Source organism: Camelus bactrianus, chromosome 34 (genome assembly GCF_048773025.1).
Source record: "Camelus bactrianus isolate YW-2024 breed Bactrian camel chromosome 34, ASM4877302v1, whole genome shotgun sequence".
NCBI lineage: Eukaryota > Metazoa > Chordata > Mammalia > Artiodactyla > Camelidae > Camelus > Camelus bactrianus.
Window position 1 is genome coordinate 19574571 of NC_133572.1, and position 27468 is coordinate 19602038.

Consider the following 27468-nt stretch of genomic DNA (forward strand, 5'->3'; position numbering starts at 1 on the left):
TTTTATTTTCTAATAAGACTAAATTTATTCAATACCCTAGTAAAAGTTTTGATTATAAGTATCCAACAGTATAAAAAGTACAAAACAGATTTGTAGATTTCTAATATATTAATACAAAGTGCATGACTACATACAGTACATCCTACAGGCAAAGAGAGGTGGAAAGGGGAAAAGAAGACTGTGGTTGAGGTCTAGTAATAAATAAATAAATACAGAAGTAGAGATGATCCATATTATAGTATATTCTACCACCAATACTGCAGCCAAAATGTACAAAAAAAAAAAACCATTTCAAAATAACTCAGGAGGAAGATGCTAGTTGGCTGGGATTCTTGTAATACACCTCAGAGTCTGTGGGAGCGCTGACCCAACTCACTGTGTCTGTGCATACGGCAGCTTGGAGTTTTGTTTTGTTTTTTTTTTTTCCCAAAAGGAAGAAATATAAAATTTTAAGTTTAAATTAAGAACTATAAAACTATAGGGTGCCCAGAAAAAGTGGCTCACTCCTTATTGTCACGTATACGATCCAATCTTTCAAATCCAGTTTTTTAAAAAAAAAAAAGCACTGAGTCGCATTATTATTACAAGGTAGGCGAACGATCCTCCCTCCCAGTGAGAAGTCTGAACTGGTGATCTGTTGTTCCTGAACTTGTAGAAAACAGGCAATGATAGTACTTTGGTTTGGGTTCAAGTAAGAGGCTTTTAATGACGATTTGAGAACTGAAGATATATTTAGGATGTCTCATCTAACACCACAGTGTTCAGAAAGCCTGACTAATAGAATCCAAACCAAAACCGGCCCACTTAGCATTGACACACACCCCCTCTTCTTTTAGTAGAATTTTACTTTAATACAGAATGGAGGAAAAAAAAAAAAAAAACACCCACCCAAACCCTAACTGGTCAAAACAAGTCAAACAACCATTCTACACAGATAAAACCTTCACAAAGGTCAACTGAAGTAATCCAGAGCTAGAACTGAATTGTGCAGATTTTCAATGAAGTCACCAGTCATGTAACACAAACAAAGTATTTACACACTTGCAAGCCCTCTAAGAGACATGCCCCAAGAAGCATTAACCTTTGTTTTTCCGTCTGTGCCATCCTGAAGACTTGCACATAAAATGTGTCAGATAATCTACCAGTTGTACTGAGTGCGTGTTCTCTACCACGTGGTAATGCTTTGGTACTATTCATGTAGGATTGCCTACCCTGAAGACTTGACGTCTCCCCCAAGAGGAACTTGGATTCTGCTTTAGAGGTTTCATATAAATTAAAATCTTTATCAGCTATCAATAATGGAGGGAGGTGACACAGGATGCAACATATACAGTCAAGTCTCCTCTGTGGACTTAGAAATTACTCCTGCAAGACATTTGCATCAGAGAGCTTAGTCTGCCCTGCTTCGTATTCAGTAGTACAGGCTTGAATCAACAGAACCTTGACAAGACCTTAACATTTCAAAATTATTAACAACTACCTCTAGGGGCAAGTCCATCTTACTGAGTTATGACAAATTGATTATAATGAAGGAAAGCAAGTGTAGCCAGCCATCTTAAAAAATGCCCCAACCACTGCTTCTCAATATAGAAAGACTAAAACTACATACGTTTATCATACAACAAATCCCATCTCTGTCCCCTGAAATTCCCCTAATTCCATTCATTAGAAGGGGATTTTAAAAAAGACTTAAAGAGCACTTTACAGCAGCATTCAGCTTTCCTATGAAATACTCAGCATCTTAAATATTATGTACACCTTCTTTTTTTTTTTTTCTTTCAGTAAGCTAGACACTGGCTTCAGAGTTTGTGGAACTGGAGGAAAAATAACCCACTCGAAACTATTCTAGAAATCGTCTTTTGGCAGAATAGCAGGGATCCAAGTTAAAAAATAGTAGGGTCATTCTGTTGCTTTGTTTTCCAAAATTTAAATCGCTTTTTGTTCCCCTTCTACGTGAACCTCAGTCACCACTCCTGCGTGGAGATGGGCAGAGGCTCCGGCCCCGGCCCCGCCGGCTTCTCGGCGGCGGCCTTCTTATTACTGCAGCACGGCTTGAATAGGTGTGTGTCAATCAGGACCTCCCCAAAACGGCCTTTGTAGATGATGCCACAACAGATCTTCTGTCTGAAAGAAACAATGGAGACAGACCGAAAGAGATGAGTAACGCAGAGAAGTCGGAGTACCAAAAAATCTGCCCAGCACGACCAAAGGTTTCACTTCCACCATCTCGTCACATTCCAAGTGAAAGGGCGTCGCCCAGGCCGTCTCGATCTCACACTGGAATCATTTCCAATAAATATGAAGGGGGAAGGAGGCACTCCGACACGGCAGTCAGTTTCAGAGGCTGCTCCCAAACTGTCAACTGTTTCCTCCAAAAATCACCAAATCTTGAAGAAAAACAGCCACCTGATACAGCTGATGGCTTTAATACTGGGCAGATGAAAAATATATCCACATATATCATCACTTGTACATGAAAGCATTTTAAAAATGACAACACAACCAATTACTCATGGGTCACACACTCTAGGGGGAAAGATTATTATTTCCTGTGAAGTCCCCCTGTAGAAACCTCTCTCCAGCCCCACCCCACCCCATCTCATTCTTGCCTCCTTAATTTTAATTTATCATTCCTTTCTTTATAGACATGCATGCATCTTTAAACATACTGCTCAGTTATCTCGTATATATACATACTCGTAATCAAAATATATGAACACACATACATGGAATTGCACTGTACGCTGCAGTATTTTTGCTCAACAGTAACTGAGGTACATACGTATTGTTAGTGATGAGTTTTACTTCATTTTAACTTACATACAGTATCCCACTATGTGAACACACCACAATTCACCCACTCTCCTTCTGATGGGACAGTTTTTGCTTTTACAAACATCTCGTACACATCAGTGCACACGTCTATAGCTTTGTTCTGGGTTATGTTGCTGGGATATAGGAGTGGGAACACGAACAACTTGAAAACGCAAATTATGTGTCAATGTGGTTCCTGTCTATTTGCTGAAGGTTTTATTATAAACCTTAAAGGAAAGTTCAAATTTATTAAACAACTTTGATATACCACTAAGGCGAAGGGCATCTTTCCCCTCCTTTAGAAATTGTCAAATTATATTAGTTACTTTTCTAATGCTTAAAACAATCTCACACCCCTAGAGTAAATCTAACCTGGTCATGACATACCGTTTCGGTATCAGAGTTACGTTAGCCTCATGGAACGCTTGGGGCCTATGCCCTCTTTTATCCACCATCTGGAAAAGCCAGCGCAAGATTAGATTTCTTTGTTTCTTCAACGTTTGGTAGGACCCGTCTGTCTAGGCCTGGGATTTTCTTGAGGGAACACTTCTGATGCCTGAATCCATTTCTTTATTAAGAGACTGTTCAGATTTTCTGTTTTTTTCTTGAGACAGTTTTGGTTAAAAACTCTTTTTTTAATGTATCTACTTCACCTATATGTTCAAATTTATTGGCATAATAATTTTATAATAATAAACATAAATAAATAAAAATAAATTTAAAAATAAATAATAAATAAATTAAAAACTGGCATAATAATGTTTATACTATCCCACAGTGGACCCTCCCTCGTCTTGTCCAAGATGCTGGCGGGTACCATCTCTTCTTCCTGACCTACTTCATAGCTACTACTAACTTTTTTGGTCAAGTCTTTTTCAAGAACCAACTCTTGGCTTTACTCATACTATCCATTCGTATTGTTTTCTACCTCATTTATTTCCACTCCTATCTTGAGGATTTCCTTGCTTTTATTTTTCTTTATATTGGATGCATATCTGTTCATTTCTTGTTCATCTTTCTGTTATAAGAAGCATTAAAGGTTAAGAACTTTTCTTCCATCTGCCTTTTTAACTTCATACCACATGTTTTGATTTGTTATATTTTTCAGTTGTTTTCTAGTTTACAAGAATTCTCTAACTCATACCTTCTCCTTGGACTCATGGTTTCTTAATTTACAAATATATGGAGGTTTCCTACTATCATTTTATTTTGCTAGGTGTATTTTAAAATTCTCTTCCCTTCCCTTCTTCTCTGAAGTTTCACACTCTAATCTTTATTCTTTGAGTGATCACACAGTTAATTAATCAAATTCTAAAGTTATTCAACACATTTTTTCTCAATAATGCAAAGGATGTTAGGACATTTTAACTCCTATCACTCTATTACTTTGACTTCTATGTTACTGTTGTCATGTAATTTTTTTAAACTTCCCACAACTATTGTCATTTTAAGCAGTCAGTGTCTGTTTCAATTTACCTAAATATTTGCTACTTTCTTTATTTATCCTTCTCAGAATTTCAACCTTGGATCTCTTTTCTGCCTGTACAATTTTCGTTATTGAGTCAACTTGGTAGCAAACTCTCAGTATTTTTTTTCTAGTTGAAAAGTCCTATGCCTTTGTTTACAAAAGATATTTTTTGCTCTCTACATGTAATTCCAGGTTGAGTGTTATTATCTCTTGGCCACTGAAGATACTAACCTATTGCTTTCTGGCCTCCTTTATTTATGCTGAGAACTCCGCTTGTTTGTTGTTCCTTTGAAAATAGTGTCTTTATTTTCTCACTGCTTAAGATCTGTTTTATCTTTCATGTTCCACAGGTTCACTATGACGTGTCTATGGGTGAATTTCCATCATCCACAAGATAACTGCTTATTACCTTATTTTTAATTTGTGAGTCTTCCCAAATCTGTGAACTAGAAAATCCTTCATCACTTTCTTTTTAAATATTCTCTCTTTCCTAGTCTGTTATCTCTTTTTTGACTGGGGGGTGGGGGAGTTCCCACGTTCACTTAGCATTTGGCCTCTGATTATTCCTTATCAACTTGTCCATTTCTTAATGCCATTGTAAAAAATGCCATTTAAAAAATATATATATATTTCTAACCCTTTAACTTTTTCAGTGGGAGAGTTGTTCATAATGAGTACCTACCCTGCTCAATTACAGGGAATTTAGGTTCCTTACTGGAGTTTTTATTTTAAATCAATTTTTAATAGGAAAAAACACACAAAATCCCAACTCTCAGCTCAACTCTTGCCTAATCCACCTCCAGCCACATATGCCACCAGCTGTTTGCCAAATGCCATTTAATTGCTAAGGAAGTGGGAAACCGTTGCCTATAATTAGGAAGGTTTGCTGGTTAGAGGGATATTTTCTGTTGCTCTTACCTTTTCCAGTATGTGAGATCTAAAAAGGAAAAAACGGGCGTTCTGTTCGAGCCGGACGCCATCTCTGTGTCCGAGCCGTCATCTGACTGGTTACTGTAGCAAGGAGACTGAGCTGGAGAAGCACTTGAGGTGGTACTGTGAGCATCGGAGTCTGCAATAAAGAGGAAACAAATTAAAACTCCGTCATATGCAACTGCAACTAAGCCTCAGCATAAAACGCTTTGAACGAGTTAGTAAAAAGGAAAAAAGAGAATTTATTTTCTATTCACTACTGACATTTAAAAACACGAAAGTGTTTCTAAAAGCAAGCGAGGGCTTCAGCTTCCAGAAGTAGACCTACTTTTTCCTATTCCTCCTGCTAATAGTGAGTACAACTAAAAATACGTACGGACACCACGCAAACAAAACTACAGACTCTGAGAGCTGGCAACACCAGGAAGCTCGACTTAAGGAAGGACGTGGGGGTGAGCGCCCTAGCTTTTACAGGTTTTCTTTGTACCCTGTAAATCCCCGTCTTGGAGATGAAAAAGCCAGCAACTCAGAAATGCCAACGGGTGCAAACGCACACACACAGCAAACAAAAGCCTGCTCTCTCTAGCCAAGGGGCCAGGGAAGGGACAGCCTAACAAGATAGGAAACCTTTATTAGATGATAACCACTCCACTCCAGCCGAACACCACAGAAAAACTGGGTCCCCACCCCCACTTACCCCAGCTAAGGCCAAGGGGCAGCCTAGATTTCCATCCTCCCAAGTGTGTTATGAGGCCCCCCGAACACCTCCACCAGGGTGGTGTCAGTGGAAGCCTGTTGAAGAGGCAGGGCTCTCACCATGGCCAGTCAGGAACCAGAGCACCCCCACACGTGGGAGCCTTAGGTCCCACTTACCGCCACCCAGCCGCAGTCAGGAGCTCCTCCCACGCAGATGCCAAAGGACGCTGAGCGGGGAAGACTTTCAACACCACTGGCAGTAACAAGGTGGCACCCCTCCCCTACTCTCCCTCTTAAAAGGGTTCCCCAAAACAGCCAGTTTAAACAGACTCAGGGTCCCAAAACATAATTTTAAAATGTCTAGGTTTCAATTTTTTAAAAAATCACATCGTATCCAGAATCAGGAAGATCTCAAGACTGAATGGAAAGTCAAGTATATTGTTAAACGAAGATGACAGAGATGTAGCCATGACAAAAATGCTTCAATGAGCCATTATGAACAAGCTTGAAATAAGCTTGAATAATAGCCTCAGTTAATAAAAAAAAAAAAAAACAGCTATAAAAAAGAATCAAGGAACTGGAATCCAAACTGAAAATAATACAATAAATGAAATAAAAAGCTCAGTGGACAGACTCAGCAGCAGAATGGAGGAGACAGAGGAAATGGTCGGTGAGCTGGAAGCAAGAACAACAGAAGTTACCCAACCTGCGCAACACCAAGAAAACAAACGAACAGCGCCTTAGAGACCTGTGTGACTGTAACAAAAAAATCTACATTCATGTGATTGCAGTCCTGGAAGAAGAGGAGAAAGAGGGCGGAGGTGAAAAAGTACTCAAGGAAATATAATGGCTGAAAACTTGCCAAATTTGGCAAGAAACATAAACCTATATAGATTCAAGAAGCCAAGCAAACCCCAAACAGGATATACTCAAAGAAATCAATGCCAAGACACACTATAATTAAACTCCTGGAAACTAAAGACAAAGGAAAAAAAAATCTTGACAGCAACCAAAGGAAAAAAAAAAAGACAAACCTTACCTATAAAGGGAAAACAATAGATTCTGATTTAATAAGAAATGCAGGCATTTCATCAGATACAGCTAAACATGGCTTAGTGTTTTTGCCCTCAGAAGACATCACAAAAGTTTACAAGCCAGAAGATAAATCTCTTGGTTGACAGTCACTGTGCTGTAAGGCTGTCATACTGCTGTTCCCAGCAACGGCAATGTGACAGGGACTGGGCCCACCACACGTCTGACCTTAAGCTAAAGATTCCCTCCCCGTTCCCACGACAGGTGGAGAGAGCAAGCCTTCAATTCAGAGAAGCAACCAAGTATTTATTAAGTACTTTCTAGACACCAAACCCGCTGTCCTGTCTCGCATGGGAAGAAACAGACTGAAGAAAGCTTTTTTGAACAGAGCTCATGAGTGTTTTCTTAATAAAACTTCACGTCAAGTAGCATTAAAGCTAAAATAATCTAAAACAAGGAAAGCACCATTCGTGTTATTATGTTCATTTCCTTCCAATATGCGAATAGCTTAACTTTATGAAAAAAACAACCAAATGAAATCCTCAAGAGTAGCAGTTCTTTAAAAGAATACGTCTACTGGGATGTTTAAAGCCTCCCCTTATACTCAGCAGCGACAGCAGTCAGCTCTGTGCTGCTGACGGAAATTCACTATCCTAGGAAGTAACTTAATATCTGTGACCCATTTGAAAGTGCACTTACCTGACCTGACCATTTCTACCTATAAAAATGGTAATTTTATATGGTGTAATCTAATACCTGGGAAACCATTAACTATATATAGAAACACAGTGGGAAAACACTCTTCTGGAATGTAGGTGTGGAAATTCTTCAAAGAACTGAAATTTTTTAAATCTTAAAACTTAGGTAGGAAGCACAAATGTACTGAATTCCTTTTTTGGAAAAATAATCTTTTCCCCTGAATCCTGTTCTGTAGTATATACAATATATGGATTTTTGCTAATACGTTAAAAAAAAATTAGGTAGGATTTGGAAAGGCACAAAGGCGTGGCTGGATAGTAGGGGTGATGAGCAAAGTTGTGGAATTAGAATACCCTGTATACACGAAGGCAACTGACTGCCTAAAATAGAGCCTCCAAAGATTTGCCAGGGATTTGCAATTTTATTCTATAGCAACCAGAAATCATTGCAGACTTTAGGAAGAAGAATGACAAAAAGAATGCCTAACATGGATATGGGAATTTATTTCATTTTGTTTTGTCTTACAAAACCCCTTTTTACTTGGTTATCCTCATTTCTCTGGTTAGGAAATTGTGGTTAAATGTTAAGCCACACCAGGGTCACATACTTGTAAGCATCAAGAACTGTAACTCAAATCCAGGTCTTCAAGCCCTGGGTTCATTGCCTTTCCAGTACACACCACACAGCAAAGAATGTCCCAGGAAGAGGAATACAGGTCAGGTATGCGCAGGATGCACGGAAGCAAATACATAACCAGAGGCAGGGAAAACATCTAGTGGGTGATGTAAAATTCAAATATCTAAAAACTGCTATGCTGCACAAAGCAATTCACAAGGTACCTGGTAAAACTCTATTTTACTCTCAGTCTCCAAAACCCACTTATTTTCAGTCTTGAACCCCTCCACAACACAGCTTTATCACAAAAATCTAAAATTACATTGGACATACTATATTCCCTTAGGTAAGGCAAAAGCTAGTCAGGTATCACTTTCCCTATAATTAAAGGGAGGAGCTAAGAATATACATATGAATATCAATTCCTCTAACCCTCAAGTGATAGAAGAAAATTACTATTTCCCAAATGTTCATTAAAACATCTAGCGAGAACGAAGGGTCGAATCAGTCTTTTTGTTTTTTCCCTCAGTGATAGCTTAAGAAAGAAACATGTCTAATCAAAATACATTTGATGTTGCCTAAATATTTTACTCTAAGCGTATTAAAATATTTTAGCTGAAGACTAAATATATTACCAAAATAACTACGGACTGGTAACACCAAGAGCACAAAGTAGCAGACTTGGGAAGACTCTGGAGTCTGGGGTTGGTTACACTTCCCCAGAGAGCAGGACAGTATTGTAGAAAGAGCCTGGGGCTTTGAAGCTGGACAAACCCAAGGTCAAATTCATCTCTACCACTTACTAAGTGATCTGGGTCAAGGTTAAATCACTACTTTGCACTTCCTATCCTAACCTCTAAAACAGAAATCATGGGGGGTGGGGTATAACTCAGTGGTAGGTCACATGCCTAGCATGCATGAGGTCCTGGGTTCAATCCCCAGTACTTCCACTTGAGAGGTTAAAAAAAAAAGTGAAAAAAAAAAAAAAGATAGTTAAAAACTAATGATAAGCAAATTAAAATTATTTATTAAAAAGGGAATCATTAAGGTAATTATCTATTTAAAGTGCTCAGTACATATGTTGGAACTGGTCAACCTGAGCCATGCTGGGGTCCTAGCTTGGCCAAGACCCTCTGTCTCAGCCCGAGAGGTTCTTTTTCAAATTGGATTCATACAGCCACTAACAAAACCAATGCTAAGCCTGGAACAGCACAAGCTTTATTTGATGGCCAAAGAATGGAGAAACCGGAACCTAGTTTGCAAATCAACTTGTCAGCCCAGTTTGGGGGGAGACACCAAATACACAGGAGGGTCGAGGTAAAAGGGAGGGCACTGGAAAGAGTGGGAGGAACATACATGAGTTATCTGAGAACAGGGGTGTGGTCTGGACCACAAAATCTGGCCTGACCTGAACCATAATTAGGTAGGCAAACCTGACTAGCTTATTTACAGTTAGTTGATTCCACCTATATGAATGCTCCTACATGTTTCCCGCAGAAATACTAACGTGTTTGATTCAATTGTGCTGCCTCAGACTCCCTCTGGAGGGTGATGCACATGTTACATAACATAGCACACAAATATAGCATTATATGCCGTGGATTTCCTTTTCAAAATCTAAATTCCCAAATACAGAAGTACCAGAACAGGCACCCTCCCCACAATGACTTCCTATAAGAGTAAATGAACTTGGTATTAATTTGTCATTCCTTTCCCATCCTATCACCCCCCTCACAACACACCAAGCCCCTTAAACCTGAAAGTCCTTAGACTGGCTTTACCACAACATGTGAGTTATGGTTTCTAAAGTTACTCTCCTGAAAAGAAAACCTGGGCTTTGGTCTTGGATTGTCCACTAAGCATTTATACACCTTTCGGCAGATCTTCAGGCCTCAATCTCCTTATGTATAAAAATCAAGTAAACAAAAGTGAAAAACGCATCTTCTACCAAGTTAACACTGTCTTCTACTCTTTTTTTTTTTTTTAAAAAAAAGCAATTAAAAGAAAACATGATCCATACATAATACCACAGGCCATCCTCAGACAAAATAAAAACAAGACTATTCTTAAGTAACCACATTTCAACACCAAACTTACTGTGACGTTTAAATTCCTTCTGCAGTTTACTGATCTGGTTGCTTTTTATCCTGTTTCCAGATAGAGTCTTCACTTTCTTTGGTTTCAGTGTAGTCTTAAGACTGGGTCCTGCCCTTGCATCTACCACCTGGAAGAAAATACTGAATATTTAATACCACTTAAAAAATGACACCCCTGTATTCCCTTGGTTCAGACAAATGCTTACTTGAAGGAGCCAAATTGGAGAACCACAGTTTTCTACTCAGTGTTTGACAGCCCATGTGCAGTTTTAATCATCACATGGTATTAAAGAATAGTTTACCTAGGGTTTTTTTTCTCCTTTGAAGTAAGGAATAGCAGGTGTCTGCTAGACAAAAGCATGTATATAGCTTTACATACAAATGTAAAGGGGTGAAAATGACCCAAGGATTTAAAAAAAACCAAGCCTAACAACAGCCAACATGCGTACAAGAGTGATATTGTGTAGTTTACAAAAAGCTTTCAGGGAGGAGGGTGTAGCTCAAGTGGTAGAGCACATGCTTAGCACACACAAGGTCCTGGGTTCGATCCCCAGTGCCTCCTCTAAAAATAAGTAAACCTAACTACCTCCCCCACAACCAAAGGGAAAAAACAAAGCTTTCATGTACTTTTTGATTTCACTTTCACCACAAAGCAGTAAGGGGCTTTTTTGTTACTCCAGTTTTAGAGTAAAGGAAAACAAGAGTTATTAAACTATGCATTTTGCCCTATTTCACTAAGCTAGTAAATGGGCAAGGGTGGGCGGGGGAGGGGACCAGGTTTTCAGACCTGCGCTTTATGCTCTTTCTACTGCGCACCGTCATCCCTGAGCTAAGCTACGCGAGGACGATGGCCACTGGTCTAGCCCCGTGTGGTCCCAGTTCTCACGCATTCATTCACATTTACTATTTGCAGACTTCTACCCTTTAGTAAAACAGTGGACAACACCGTCAAAATCATTAACTTGGATCTTCTCCAGATAATCTTATTCATGAAAGAAAAACTCACATTTTTATAAATTAACAGACCCACAGAAACCTATCAGAGTAACGTCACTGTCACCAAAGCACAGTGTAAGTAAGGCTAGTCTAAGAAAAAAGGTGAAGAATAAATGTCTTCCTGCTTAAAAACAATTATTTTGTATAAATGTCATAATCTTCTGAAAGTCAGCGATTTGGAAAAATTAAATACTATGTAACAGTGTTGTTCTCATCATCGAAAATATTTTCTGAAGGTTTCTAGTGACTCTGTAAAGTGAGATGCAAATAACACACATTCACGTATCGGTTTGATTTCGATTAGATTTAAATACAGAGCATTAACAATAGCTTCTATGTGAGTGATTACTATGTGTTATATATAATTATCTCATTCAGTTCTCACAACTGCTCTGTGAGATAGCTATTACCTTTGCATCTGCCCAATATATGTCACTCACCCAAAGTTCACAGCTAGTAAGTGGTAAAGACAAGATTCAAATCCAGCTCCAACTGCAAATCTATGTGCTCATTAGTACCAACATGAGTTAGGATAAATGTTTATCCTAAGAGAGGAAAAAAGGAACCACATCTAATCACTCTAGGAATTTCTGGATTAAACCTAAAATGTGGAATGTATTCTGTGAATCTGCAAAACGGAGACATTGGATCCAGCCTCAGGGAAACGCCACGCCAAGCTATTTTGCTCCCAAACATGCCAAAATGTTAAGTGATTATATCTGAGAAGCAACTAGTGTTTTTCTTTATTCTTTTCAGACTTTTTCATCCTAGAACATATTATTTCCTAAATTAGGAGAGGAATTAATGTTACTTTAAATATAACAGAGGTACAACTGAGAAAGACAAAAGATGAACTCACATGATTCCAGTTTTTTTTTGATCCTGCGGGCAATTTCTTCCATCTTTTCACAAGCAGGACACAGGCATTACAGATGTCCCCTGAACGAGTCTCGTGTAACCTGAGAAGAAAGCAATCAAACCTTTATTAGTCTCCTTTACATTAAAGAATGCCTGCAAATACATTTCTTTTAGAAAAAACTATCTATTTATAGTTTACAGACGTTATTCTAATCGCCCTGGGTGATGTAGCTCCATCGCTTCTGTAGTGTATTTCAGAAATATAACTAACTTTAGATTCAATGAACCAGTACCATGTGTTGCAATTTGCTCCTTTTAGAATAAAGAACTTTTTTTTTAAATTAAACGATAATAAAACTTAAGACCAAGAGAAGATCCGGTCACCATGGTTTTAAACAACGCTGTCCAATTAATCTTTCTTGAAATGTGTAGATATTTCGTAAGCAATAAAATGTCACCCAAGTAAATGTGACATGATATTCTAGTTTCACAGCAAACAAAACCAGAGAGGCACTGTAATTTAAAAAAAAAAAAAAAAAGACTATATCTGTAGAGGGGGGAAAAAATCTATAATTCCCAAGGTATTTTTCAATTGTATTTCTGAGGAACTTTTCATTTACTACATTTTTCCTGTTTTATAAATACATATAAGAAAAATACTAATAACATTTATTATATATACAACTGGAAATAAAGACATTAAGAGAAAAATGTAACTTTAAAAGGAAAGGTTAGTAAAGACTCTTTGACAACCTTCAAAATAACTACAAATTCTAGGATTAACGATCAATAACAAATGTTCTAATAAGAAAAACAAAGTGTAAAATTAATTTCTAACATGGGAAATGGTTCAACATTAAGTATTTCATTTTAACCAAGTATTTCTTGGGAAAAAAATATTCCACTCTATTAAACAGAGGCTTACTGTCAGAAGATAAATAAAGAACAAAATTATAAAATAAAAGCTACTGTACCCTGACAAGTTTAAGGGCAGAACATTGAGTCCTGTTAGTATCCTCAGGAGACTGGAGTGAAATATATTTCTATAATTTAGAAACACAATGCAAAGGACAGAGAGCTAACTAGCGGAAGACGTCTACTAGAAGAAATAAGGTTAAAATTTTTTTAAAAATCTCTTTGTACATCCTCAAGTTAAAAACAAAAGGATATGTTTGGTTTTAGCTTACAAGGGGGCTTCACAATTAATTTGTATCTCCTCATTATCTGGAAAAAGGTAGGCTGTCAATACTGTTTGATTTGTTTTAAGAGCAAGTGCCTTGTAGATTAGAATATAAGTGATTTTTTAAAATATTTTATTGAGTTACAGTCATTTCACAATGTTGTGTCAAATTCCAGTGTAGAGCACAATTTTTCAGTTATACATGAACATACGTATATTCATTGTCACATTTTTTTTCGCTGTGAGCTACCACAAGATCTTGTATATATTTCCCTGTGCTACACAGTATAATCTTGTTTATCTTTTCTTCATATGCCTGTCAGTATCTACAAATTTTGAAATCCCAGAAGAACATCAGTGATTTTAATTACTAGCACACTGCTCTGATCGCTTTGCCTAGAAATCCTTCTGTACACTGTGATCTTTTCTACTCTACAGGTGGTACAAACATCAGGTGATCTTACCCAAAGCAGCTCTGGAAGTCCTTTTCATAGCGTTTACTGTCCGTGAACCGGGAACTGGACGACTTGGCTCTGCAGATGCAGCAGCCCTCTATACTTCGGTACATCTTTGGCTTGTGAAAACCAAACATCTTTCCTTCTCGGCAAGAGTCTGTAAAGCCAAGGGAATGGACACAGCTTTGCTGAGGGCTACAACCAGAAACTATTACAAGGGAACTCTCTGCTCCACCCCGCCCCCAGCAACTTGGTGTTAGACAGGAGGGCTCTGGGGAGGACCTCCTGCATCTGGGCTCTTGGCACCAGCTCACTTCACAAGGTCTCCCTGCTACCTCCTTCTACCCTCCCGGCAAACACTCATTCTCAAAATTGCAGGATGGAGGCTTTTTTTTTTTAAGTTAACATTTTAAGCAGAAAATACAAACTCTTCCCCACTCCCCTATGAAATAATGGAATCTTAAATATCCTAAAATTTAAGCTAAGTCACCCCCTTTTATTTTGCACCTTTGCATTACCGTGATTCCCCTCTTGGAAAGTTTTAAGCATTTACCGCAGGACCACTATTTGATACTAAGCACACAAGAAGCTCAATACACATCAGCCTGCACTACTCTGCCCTGTGGGAAATTAGAGGGGATTTCTTCTGTGATAAATGGTAAGTCGTAAGCAGGCAATTTGGCCCTGAACTGAAACTACTGAAAGGAGGATGTAAAATTCACAAAAATCCAGGATTATGATTTAAGCATAATAACTTCATAAACCATGAAGACAAATTATGAAGGAGCTCACGCTGCCTGGCCGTCGGTCTGCCTTTCAGCTGTCAGAGGTAGCTGGAGCTCCTCCTTGAGGTGCTGTGCCTGACAGCAGTAACAGGAGGGGGCAGATGTTCAAGAAATGGAGAGCGAGAGAAACTGATTCTCATGATCAAAAAAAATCTCAACATCCAGCAAGGAAGGAAAAAACAGCTCTAGGGCTGGATGCAGCCAAAATGCAGCTGGAAGTACATATACAACTTAGAAGTAATTTAGACTATCCAAACCAAGGACCAACTTGACCAGAACATCTGGACTAAGAGGAGTGGGCAAAAGGCAACAGATACAGAAACTAAACTCCAAGGGACAAATTCGTATGTGTGTGTGTAAGGGTCCAACTACGAACCGTAACAAAAGCATCACATAAAGCATCAATAAGAGAAAATTATTAGTTAGATTTGTACTCATCCTTTTAAAAGGCTTTTTAGAAATACACTCAAATATATGCGTAGAACAAAAACTGCAGTATTTGTCTTTGGATGATCTCCTGCCTGACCTCATTCCATTCCAATTCCGGTTAGCCATCCCAGAGCAAGTATTTATGAAAGTGATTCAGAAAAATAACCAAATATCCAGGGTGTGTGTGTGTGTGTGTGTGTGTGTGTGTATAACTGACGGATTCTGAAATACAGAAGATTTTTAACTTGCTTTTAAAAAAAGTATTTTCTTAGCAAATAATTAGCTAAAGACTTTTAAGCTCTTTTAAATAGCGGTGATTGTTCATCAAGTGTTGTTTAACGCTTCTGTTGGTGAGGGAGGCAGGCAAAAGGGAGATGGGGCGGGGCAGAAGGCACTGACACAGCTCAACAGTTAAATCTAAACCAACAGTTACTTTAAGAATCGTTAAAGCAAGAAAAGAAAATACTCTTAGTTGATGGTGTTGTTTTCATTAAATGACATTTTTGGGGAAGTAAAAAAACGAGGAAGCTGCCCTATATATAGTAGGAAAAGGCCTAGCGGGGCCTGTGATACGAGGCAGTTGTTTTTTTTCCCAATCTAACAATAAACCTACATGAAAAATGAAAATTGCCTAAGTGGTCACGTGATGCTTGGGGGAAAACAGTGTCCAATGATACAGGCTCACAGAAAGTTTAAAAGAAGAAATGCTCAGAAAGTAGAAGTTCCTGCTTTCATTTGTGTATTCCTGTTTTGAGGCAGAAATGTAATATAACTCTTTCTACTCCTTACGCCAATCTGTGGGCCCTGCAAACTCCCCTAACACCCTCCCCATCACCATCAAGAAGGTCAAGAGTCCACAGTTCGTCTTAGAGTCGCCAGCTTCATCAACTGCTCTAGGAAACTCGGCCTCCCTTCTCAGCGAGGACGGACGAAGGAAGCACGCACGGCAAGAAAGGCCAGTTCATCCATTAACACACAGACCAAATCCTGTTACAACAGACAGATTCCTATCTCCACGCTTACAATCCCCTTCTCCCCCAACAAATAAACATGGCAACAAAACTATCCAGAATTCAGATCATCCCCAAGATACGAACTGCCTTCACCCGAGGCTGGAATTGACCAAGAAGCCATGGTTTGTGTCAAGCTGTTCCAGAATACGAGGGCAAGAGCTAACACTGAGGTTTTCCCTTTTCATCGGCAGCTGTTGTGAATCCAGTGTTCACCTTCAGTGTGATTTCTCCGTCGTTGGTAGGGATCTCCACAAAACTCACCCAAGAAATAACACCCAAGAAACAATCCATTCTTGAGGGATGTTCTTCTTAGACACCAGGCAAAATACAACAGCCTGACGTCCTCTGCCTGACAATGTTTTACGTAGCTCTCTGATCTTTGTCCTGACAAAATTCTTCTGCCTACACATCTGAGAAGGATCCTTAAGTCCTAGGGGTCACCCTCTTCTGGGCAGTGCTAAACGCAGGGAGGAGGCATGACTCGTCCTGATGCAACACACAAGGCGCGCATGAGCCTTTTAATGGATGGTTACTTAATAAACCTATTAAATGTTTTCTGAGCTTATTCCTGCACTTGAGAGGCACCTGGGAATCTGCAGCAAATACACAGGGGTTTCATTCTGGGCTTTGTTTACAGCAACCCAGTTAAGCTGTGGTTGTTTTAACCATTTTGAGTTTTGGGGAGCCCCGAGATTAACTGAAAGTATTTTCACAAAATCTACAGATCCACTGTTAAAAAAAAAAAAAAAAAAACAAAAACACAATCCTACTTAATCTCTGACAAAAGACCAAGAACACAAAATGGCTCTGAAACCAAGTTACTTTATGTATGTTGAGAAGATGTGGGCGGTGGAACATGGCACAATTTGATTTTAAGCTTGGGATTTCTGTTATTTCAACAAGCTGGGTGGTTCTTTACTTCTTTCCTATAAAAATACTGAATCACTGTGTTGTACAAAACTCATACAATAGTGAATCAACTATATTTCAATTTAGAAAATATTTCTTTCCTACTCCCATATTTCCGCAATGTTAAATAATTCCTCCAGAACAATCTATTTATTTTTATTTAATTATTTATTTTGACAGGATGTGGGGAAGGTAATTAGGTTTATTTATTTTTGGAGGAGGTACTGGGGATTGAAAGCAGGACCTTGTGCATGCTAAGCATGAGCTCTACCACTTGAGCTGTACCCTCCCCCCTAGAACAATCTATTTCATTTGTTCAAATTCTTTGTGATTGCTACATCTATTCTTATAGACGTCACATCACTTAGCACTGTTTTAATAGGAGGAAGCTAATGCTGCTCCCTAATTGATGAACAGTTAGTTACACATGAGTGTGGACCCCAAACGCTCACACTTACCGCATGTTTGAAAAAAGCAGGGAAAAAAAATAGCTTTGAGATAAAGGCAAAAATCAGCAAAGACTTAACATGCTGATTAAAAACTGTCATTTGTCTTCTAAAATTAGACAGTGGTGATGGTTGCAAAACTCTTTTAAGTTCTAAAAGCCACGAATTATACACTTTAAAACAGTGAATTTTATGGCGTGTGAATCCTATCTCAATAGGCTTGTTGTTAAAAATAAAAATAGACTGGGTTGGGAGTTCTCCTGTCCTTATTCATCTTTGTCATCTCAGCATCTAGGATAGCGCCAATCACGCAATATGTGCTCAATAAATGTGTTGATTACACTTCTTTAAACAGCTGTCATTGGTATAGCCCTTCGTTGTATAAAGCACTTTCACTGACGTTTCTTTGTCTGCTGTCAAACAGCCACAAATTTTTGTAACAGTTAAAGACAAATCAATCATGCTGAAAGTACTGTTCTGTCCAATTTGATCCCTCAAAGTTAAAAAGATTAAAGTTAATAACTAAGTCAGCAAAAGCCCTAAGAGAAGTAACTGTAATTACAGGAACAAAATTTGCATACACAGACAACAAAAAAGTGAATTTTTAAAATGCAACAATCAATTCTAAACATTTGTTTTGACTGATTTATTGGGGCTTCTTCTATTCCAAAGCTATAAATTTCATGTAAATTCAAGGATCGGTCAGTGAAAGGATGGGAGTGTTAACGTCTCAACTTTAGTGTTGAGACAAGGAGAGGGTAAAGTAACCACTGTATTTATCAAAAATATGAAAGGGCCAATTCTAATGTAATCTAATGAGATATATGAAGCCAAAGAGCAGGGGTGATGTCTTATTGCACTAATTCAACACACATAAAGCGTGCTTACCAAGTGCAATGTAATACAAATGGGAAAGAAATCTTCACAGCAATAGACAATACTAAAGAGATACTATTTAAGAAAAGTTTTCTGATAAATAATTCTAAGCTTAAAGATGATCTCTTCGTAATACCAAATACTTGATTTTCAAGATCCAACCAAGAAACAGTATGAGAAGAGAAATGCAAAATTTAGGGCTTTCAGTGCCCTTTTTAATACGGAATTAGAAGACAGTGGGATGAAGAACTTAATTCTGCAGAGTACTTTTTTTCTTGTATTTCAAATCTTTCAAGGCTGTGACTTAACATTTAAGAAAAGAGAGAGGGTTGTTATTATGATAAATGTAACATCTATCAGGGTTACCTTAGCTGCTATGCTTCGAAGGACACCAACAGTCCCCTCGATGTACTAACCTCCCCAGTTCCACCTTCTAGATCCCTTCTGGGTAGTAAAGGCTTTCTTACATTCAAAAATACCTTTCAAAACTCAAAATGTCACTGGATGGACTAGACAGAGGAAGACTGAGAGAGAAGTAAGTATGAAGTATGCCAAGAGTGATAAATCAGTTGTTACCTTCACAACTTGTGTGTGCCATCTTGGCAAGTGAAATTCTGATATGCACAAATCAGGGATACAATTTCTCAGATCAAAACACTCCGAAATTAGAGTGTTCTCAGTTTTCAACAGACCAAAACTCTATAGCTTCCAATCATCACTTTTTCTTTCTAAAAACAAATGTTCTAGACCTTTAAAAAAAAAAAAAGATATTGGAAGCTACATAAATGTCTATGGATTATCAGGCTGGTTAAATTATTGTGTCTTCATACTACAGGACACCCCCTCAGCTCTTAAAAAGAATGCAGCAGATCTATATGTGCAGGGAGGAAACTGTCCAAGATAGCTTGTTCTGTGAAACAGCACACTGAGTAACAGTTACACAGTATCACCCCATAGTCTGTTTTTAAAATTAGACCTTAAATAACACAAACTGGCTTTTTAAAACAGATTTTTAAAAACTAGTAACTAGTAGTTGCCTCTGGGGGGTGCAAGAATGAAGGAAGCTTACTTTTAATTTATTCCCTTTTTTGGGGAGAGGTAATTAGGTTTATTTATTTATTATGGAGGTACTGGGAATTGAACCCAAGACCTCATGCATGCTGGGCTTGTGCCCTACCACTGAGCTATGCCTCCCCCTTACTTTACCCCTTTCTATATACTATTTTTTTTAATCAAGAGAACCACAACCCAAAACTTTAATTATCATCACATACCTTAACTAAAGAGGAATCTGAAAAAAACCCAGAGAGTTTACACTAACTTCCTCGAAGACACAGAGATGACGAGATACACACTAGGAAACACATCCCACAGGAGAGTACAGAATAGACTAATAAGATCAGAACAGACATGGAGCAGAATGGGAAGGAAACTGCAGAGGAGAGACAGGCAAAAGATTTGTAAAGTGGGAAGGAAGCAGTGGTAAACAAAGACAAAAGGAACCAAGCAACCAAAGACAACTTTGAAGTAAAAGAGATGCATTCTTTAAAGCTGAACTTTAAATGGCAGGATGATGGGAAAGGAGGAGAAATAAACACGAGAAAACACTTGGTGATGAAAAGCTAGGAGCAGCGTCCAGCGCCTGTCGCTGGTAACGCCGCCCTCGACACCGCTTTCGTCGATGGTATGCTATCTGTAATCACCAGTTAAGGACAGGATCCAGCAAACACTAACAGTGTAACTGGAGCAACACTCTTCACAAAGGGTCACAGAGGACTGGGTGATTTGTGTTCGCCCGCTGCTAGGACACTTGTTTGCAGTATCCCCCACAAGAAGTCGTGTTTCTGCAGCGCAGCAGGAAAGCCAGGGAGCGATTAAAGTTACTAGCTCCTCTTACCTGCTTCTAGTGGATACCCACATCCCAGCACCCAAGGTTCTGCATTTACTTCATTTATTCACTTTTCAAAGTGAAATTTAAAAATTTAAACTTGCCCGAGAAAGGGGTGGTGTGGACTCCTACCTGTTTGCCTATAGCTTCTCCAGACATGGAACCAGCCTATGAGAAATTATGCGGTAAAAGTATTTATAACTGTGCCGCCTATGGGACCCACACTGAACCTAGGACTCCTCCTACAGGAAAGGGGTCAAACTCGGAAATAACTCTTCAGCTGAAATAGCACAGGTTAAAAATACAAATCACAAATCCAAGCCTCTGAGTTTAAGATAATGTAAAAAAAAAACAGTTAAGTCCTCCCATTTTGATAGTGTTAAAAAAAAAATTGCTCGGTACCCCAATTCCAGATTAAGAATGATTCCAGTGGATGAGAGCCTTAAAGGTTGGGGAAATAGTATTTATCTGCTTTTAAGGGATGACTACCAGGTAATGTAACTATTGTGAGTGTGGTGAAAAAGACACTATAATGAGTCAAGTTGCAGTCTATTTCTGCTTCTGTCTTCACAACTGAATAGGAAGTCACTTCTAACTTTGTCTCTCTGTAATATTAGGGTGGAATCTCCCTTCTACTTGCCAGGGAGGCTGCAAAGCAAAAGTATGAAAATATCAGTGTGCATACCTCGTGTGTTTCCTTGAATTTATAAGACTTGCACATTCGAGAAACAGACACTGTTTGTCCCAAGACACACCCAACAAATTAAAATGAAGGGAGAAGCCTGATTTCTGAAGGTTTTCTTTTAAGACCAGGTCTGTGGGAAAAGAGGAACTTAGCACTTTCAGAGAGACTTTAAATTCATGAAACCAGACCATTATTCCTTTCTGGGAAGGTGTTCTCCCATTTTCCAGCTTGACAAAAATGTTAGGAAAGCAGGCACCTGGTCCAATCCAAACCTCCAGAGTGTCCCTTAAGCTCTCTGAAGCACCGTCCAAGGACTGGCAGCCCTAGATTTTACATGCCCTAAACTGACTCTGCGACCTTCTCTTCTAAAAATGCTCTTCCCGGTTCAACTATCTTTATTATTATCCATACAGTTCCACAAAAAATCTGGGCTCTCCCTTCTCATCCTCTGCATGGTCACCACCACGCCCACCATCAAGTCCTTAGGGAGTCTGCTTTTTCCGTCACTTCTCTGGTGTCACTTCTCTGGTTCGTGTCCCTTCCATCCCTGTTGCCTGTCTGTCCTTCATCATGGTGTCTGAACTCCAGTCAGAGCCTCATAACTGACTTCCTTGCATCCTTCAAACAGGTGGTTATCTTCTTAAAGTTCAAGTATTAACATCCCTTCCAAGATACCAACACTGGCTTCTGGGTAATATCTAAAACTCCTTTGCCAGACATTCAAAGCTCTTCCAGATCTGGTCCAGCCTACCAGCTGCTCTTAACTTAGAATTCTGATTATTTCAGGAGTGTCAAGCCAACGTTAATAACTAGCCACATCTCTACTTAAGCTACTACTTCTGTCCAAGATGATTTCTCTTCCATCCCCTTAACGTGGGAAATTCTTTAAGAATTGTATCTTTTTACAAAACCTTTCCATACCTTTCGGAGAACACCTACCAAACACAAGATTTCAGGTACTTAACTGTTGCAGGGCAGGAACTAAGTCTTATATTACAACCAGGTGCTGACTGTACACAGTACACAGAACCAGATGGAACTTGCTAAGAGTGGGGTAGCCAAAGTAGAGGTGAACAGTAAGTCTATTTAAGGGCATGGAACAGAAGTGACGTCCCCAATAAGAATGTGTATTAAAAATCTGATGTTTCGAATGTCATTTTTCTCTTTAATGTTTAGCCCGTAGACTTTTGTAGGAAAAAAAATGTGAGTCTTAAACATTTCCAGGAAATGGGAACCAAATGAATTACTTTAATTAGGAAAGATTAATAGTAAACAAGTCAATGCTTTCATAACAATTGGCAGAAAAAAAAATATCCCTTGATGAATTTAAGCAGGCACGTGGGGAGGAAGAGACTAGGAGAATAGCATGGGGAGAAATGAATCTCAAAATGAGAGCTATTTAAACTCGGCATACATTAACATCAACCAAATTAAAATAACATTGAGCCAGATCAAATTTATAGTAGGTGGAAACAACTAAATATGAAGCTAGAAATGAATTATTTTAGTTCAACTGCAACTTTTGTACTTGAATATGTAATAGCAAATGTGCCTGTGACTTCTGTATTTCTAGTACAAAAAACTTCCCTCCCTTGAAAATAAACTCCTTTGTTTGCAATTAAGTTACATTTCCAGAATATCCACAATACAGAAAACCTCAGTTGCAGATTCAATTATAAGAGAAATTGAAGAACCAAAAGATAACAGTATTTTCAATTCAGAACCCCCAAGAGTCAAAAGCGAAGTGTGGCAAATCCAGGGCACTCTTGTGAGCAAGAGAAATCAGGGGAAAAATGGGCATTTTCTAGATTTCCACAGCACTTTTTGATGTCAGGTGGTTGAATGAGAATTGGATAAGCAAACAGGAATTGAAGGCCGTGTCTTCCCAGAACCATTAGTTTCTGAAGGTGGGGAAGGGGACCAAAAACACTCATTCTTTCCACTCATCATTTACTAAATATTTCCTCCAGCGAGAAAACTGACCCAGGCCTCAGTTTTGTCTTCTGTAAAATGTCTACTTCCCAAAGTTGTGAGACAACAGCAGCCAGTACGTATCAAGCACATTACTTGCTTATTTACATCCTCTATGAACTAGGTATTTTTGTGGCTATTTGGCAGGTGAGAAAATTGGACCACAAAGCTAATGACTTACTGAAGATGATCACAGCTTTGGATCCTAGGCATTTCAACCCCACAGACTTCTGAACAACTAACCTAGTGCCTCAACAAGTATGTTCCCTTCCTTCTCAGCCGATTATATTACTAGCATCACTTAAGGAAAAAAAAAGAAAATGTCATATTTTTAAAGCAACCTATTATATGCCTGGTATGGTAAATTAATTTGTCTTTGTAATGACTTATGAAGTTGGTTTAGATTTCAAATAAGCTTATTCCTTCCCCAGTGAAATGGGGAAAACCATTCTCAAATTGATTTTCTGACATAAATCTGTCTGTGTTTGAGCCCCATGAGCCCAGTTTTCCCAGGACCTGATTACAATTCTGGGGGAAAAAATGGATCATCCAGGTTCCACATCTACAGAATTAATAATGCTGTGCGACAGCAGCCCTGAGACCCACCAAGGTTCTAGAATATAAAATATACTACCTATGGCACTTTTATCTCCAAACTTCTGCAAAAGTCATGCAAAAAGGAAAGGCAGCGGAGACCTGTCTGTGTGTCCCACTCTCAACTCTACCTGGATAAACCGAATCTCCACTACATATATCATCTGATCTTTAAAACAAAACCATTAAGCTCTATATATTTTATTTGAAATTTTCCAGGATACTGAAGTCCTAGCTGTAACTCAGCTATCAAATACTACTTAAGAAAAACAACTCAAAGAATCTCCCAGTGTATTTGCAAAGCATCTCATATGCATTTTAAATACATGATCCAGAGAAATAACTGCCCAAAGGGAAGCCATAAAGTTATTAAACCCAAAGTTTCTCATTCTCTTGAAAAGTTCTTTCTGTTCCACTTCAGAAATGTACTGTTACTAATATTGGTAGCCTTTAGACATTTGTAATTTGGTCAACCAAAACTTAGGAAAAATTGTTTATTTAAAAACAAAAGAATGAAAGCACAAAACTGATTTCAATTTGTATGGATTTTTTTGGTTTGTGTGGGCGTGGCATCTAAGGATATTATTTTTCGGTAATGACCACTTTTAGATTCCAACCCTTAAACATGATCCAAATGCAGGAGAAATCAGGAAAGAAGCAATGGACGTGGTGCTGCTTATCGAATGTCTAGACTGCAGGCAAACCCCAAATACCAAAGAAGCACCCATGTGTCAAACCAGCATAATTTCTGAGCTATGCCTGGGGCCACATACCGAAAAAAAAAAAGTTAGCTTGAAAAGAAAATCTAAGAGGGGTAACCAGAAGGTCAACCCCAGTTCACAGGAACTCTGAAGCAGCTAGCAGGGCTAGCTAGCCCTTACCCTGTCATCCTCCTGAGCAGCTTCCTCCCCAGCCCCCAGAGAAAATCTCCAAGAAAGGCCTAACTCCTATGTGCTAGCTTCTTCAACGTCGTCCAGCGATAAGGCAGTGAACACTGGGCAAGCGTTACCTCCAGGACCAAGCAAGATCCCCCTTCCCCAAGTCATTATATAAATACTTTAAATGCCACCAGGCTTTTCTGCGACTCCACCAGAAACTAACTCGCACAATTTAATTTAGATTGAGCAACTAACTAACGTGGTCGGTTTTGCAACGTACAAATTATTAAAAGGCTTTTCGAGTCCGGCAAACCCCAGTTCAAAAACAGGTGCTTTCAGGGTACGTTTAATGACAAGGTCAAATTCTTTTTTTTTTTAATTATTAGAAGAAAAATGGGGGTTGGGGGGCTTCTTAATCTTTCTTAGGACAACGTGAGTGAGGAGTGCGTGGGGGAAGGAGTGCTGGGGTGAAACTATCTCGCACAGGGTCCACGTCCGGCTAAACAGTCATTCCTGGGCTTCCGAGTGCCTGCAGTAATCGAAGGTTAGAAGGAGAAAATAAAAACAAAGAAACCCACTAGGGTCAGAGTTGCGAGAACAAACTCTGCACCGCCCTACCCACCCACCCCCAACAAGCCACCCTCCCACCAAAACAGCCCTCGCCCCTCCCGGCCCCCCTCCCACACGTACACACACAAAGAAAAGGGCTGCACGCACGGTTCGCCCACGGTCCTCACTTCCCTTTGTAGGACAACGGGAGCCCCGAAACTTCCCCGCGGTGGTTTTTCGGGTGTCGTCGGGGCCGGGGCCCCTCGAGCGCGCGGGCCGCGGCTCGGCGGCGGGGGAGGGGCGCTCGTCGGTTTCCCCGAAAGCAGCAGAACGCCTCCCCGTCCCGCCCGGTCCTCCGCGGCCGCCCCAGGCGGCGCTCCCCCCTCGGGCACGCGGCGGCGGCGGCGGCGGCCGAGGTGCCCGGGCGGCAGACAGAACTACTCCCCGGGGCCGCGGCCGGGGGCGGGAGGAAAGTTCCCGCGGAGGGCTGCCCGCCCGGGCGAGGGCGGCGGGAGGGGAGCGCGTCCCTCGCCGCCGCCGCCTCCCTCACCTGCGCCGGAACAACGGGCCCCGCGCCCGCCCACCCGGCCGGCCCGGCGCCTCCCGCAGGCCGCGCCTCCCGCACGCCGCGCTGCCGGGGCTTGTTCCTCCTCATGGCTTTGCCCTGACGTAATTCAAACATGGCAACAGTTCGACTTCAAAGGCGGATCCACAGACCTCCCAGACGCAGGCTCCGGCCCCGGGGAGCGGGCCGAGCGGCCGCGGCCGCGCTCTCCGGGGCCCTCGGCGTCGCGGCACCCGGCGCCCCGGCTCCAGCGCCCTGGGCCCCGACTGCCGCTCCTCGGTCGCCCGCCGCGCGGAAGCACGCCGCCTCCCCGCGCACCGGCTCCGCTCCGCGCACAAGTAGCGCCGCCAAAGTTTTCCCGCGAGGGGCCGACAGACAAAAGCCCCTCCCGAAACTCGCTCGAACTTCGGGGGGCGCGGCCCGCACGGCCCTCCGCCCGGCGGCCGCCCCCAGCGCCGGCCCGGCCCGCACCCGCACATGCAGCTCTTTGTTTTCTGTCCAGCCGGGCGCTGCCTACGTGCAGCATCGGGGACGTGGGGTTGTTGCTCAGGGGGAGACACTTGACGATCGCCCATGGGAAGGGTCGGGACCCGCGCCCCGAGAGTCCAGAGCCGGCCCTGCAGTCCACCCCTAGCAGCAGGCCCGTTTAATCAAAGTTTTGCAATGTCCTTGATGAGAAACGCCCGGATTCCCCGCCCCGCACCGGCCGAGAGTTGGCGACTTTCACTCTGCTTTTTAAACTGGCAAGACGCCATCATCAAGTCACATTGTCCTGCCGGCCGGCCCCGACAGCCCGCATCTCCCGGCTGACCGCGATCCAGACGCTCAGCCGGACCTCCAACCCAACCAGGGTCGCGGCCCCAGCACGTGGTCTGTCACGCTCGGCACAAAAAGCAGTGCCCTCCCGAGTTCGCGCACTCGGCCGCAGACAACGCCGCCGCCTCCATCCCCAAGTCAACTTGGCTCCGACTGGCCATCTTAAGCCGCACACGGCCGCCCTCGAGAGCGCCTCGGCGCCCACATCTCCGCTACAGGTGAACAAATTGCGAACCAAACTTGAGGCTCCACAGGACCCCCCCCTCGCCGCCCCGGACGCCCGCGCTGCCTGGGCGCGGCCCGGGAGAGGCGTCTGCGAACCGGGGCGGCTGCCGAGCGGCCGCGTGTTGCTCATTGTCGCATCCGCATCCCTCCGGAGTTGGGCGGACAACGCCACCCGCGTGCACCCCGGCCACGCCGGCACCGACCCCAAAAGCCGATTTAAACCCCCTCGGCCCGCCGGCTTGCAAGGAGACGGCAACTTAGTTTTCGAGCGAGGGGCGTTCATTGTCCACCCTCATCACAACACGCGCGAGGGGCCGCAAGAAACTAAACCACGAGGTCCAACAACGGCGCCCGGCCCCTCCCGGGCGCGCGCCCACGCGGGTGCACCGACCCGGGGCCCCTCCGCAGTCGCCAGCGAGTCGTTTTCTCTCGGGCCTTTCGGCCACCGGGCTCCTTTTCGCCAGAGAACACTGCGGCTGAGAAAAGTCATTGTCACCTTCAGCGTGGGTCCTTCAACTCCGGCGACTCCTCACTGCTCTCACTTCCCCCTCCCCAAGACTTTCGGTTTGCCTGAAATCCCCTCCCCAATTAAGAAGGACACACTCAACAACCGGATACAAAAGAATCTGGGGTCTGAAGACCACGAAAACAGCGCTCCCAGCAATGCCATCTCCAAGACAAAACTTCCTGTGTGTGTGTGTATAAACGTGTGAGTGTGTCTGTGGAACGGCTGGGGGAGGTGAAAAGAGAAAAAAAGCCGCTCTGAAATCAAAGCCTCGTGAGACAGTTTTGCACCACCGTAAGGGCCAGGGTCACTCACCTTCCAAAAGCAGCCGTTCCACGCGCAGTAACGTCCCCGAGGTGCGGAGTGCACGCCAAGCCAACCCCCCCTCTCCAGTCGCTCCCTCCGCCTCAACTGCCTTGTCTAGAAAGATTGTCTCCTATAGTTCTGCAGTTGCTACCGCAGGCGGGGAAGGTGTAGATTCCGCTTTCCCTCTGC

The 27468-nt window shown here is 41.5% G+C and overlaps 1 protein-coding gene across 4 annotated transcripts; it reads right to left on the reverse strand.

Moving 5' to 3' along the window:
* Positions 1-27468, reverse strand: SINHCAF (SIN3-HDAC complex associated factor). 4 transcript variants are annotated; one of them, XM_010954117.3, is made up of 6 exons: positions 27289-27468; positions 13849-13996; positions 12206-12305; positions 10352-10478; positions 5201-5351; positions 1-2124 (listed from the first exon to the last, which is right to left on the reverse strand). In XM_010954117.3, the coding sequence occupies exons 2-6, from the start codon at positions 13974-13976 to the stop codon at positions 1965-1967; spliced, it is 666 nt and encodes a 221-aa protein (XP_010952419.1). In that variant the 5' UTR covers positions 13977-13996; positions 27289-27468; the 3' UTR covers positions 1-1964. The 4 variants fall into 4 exon arrangements, with proteins under 4 accessions (XP_010952419.1, XP_010952418.1, XP_074214013.1 ...); XM_010954116.3 differs by lacking the exon at positions 27289-27468 and adding an exon at positions 25899-26045; XM_074357912.1 differs by lacking the exon at positions 27289-27468 and adding an exon at positions 25031-25170.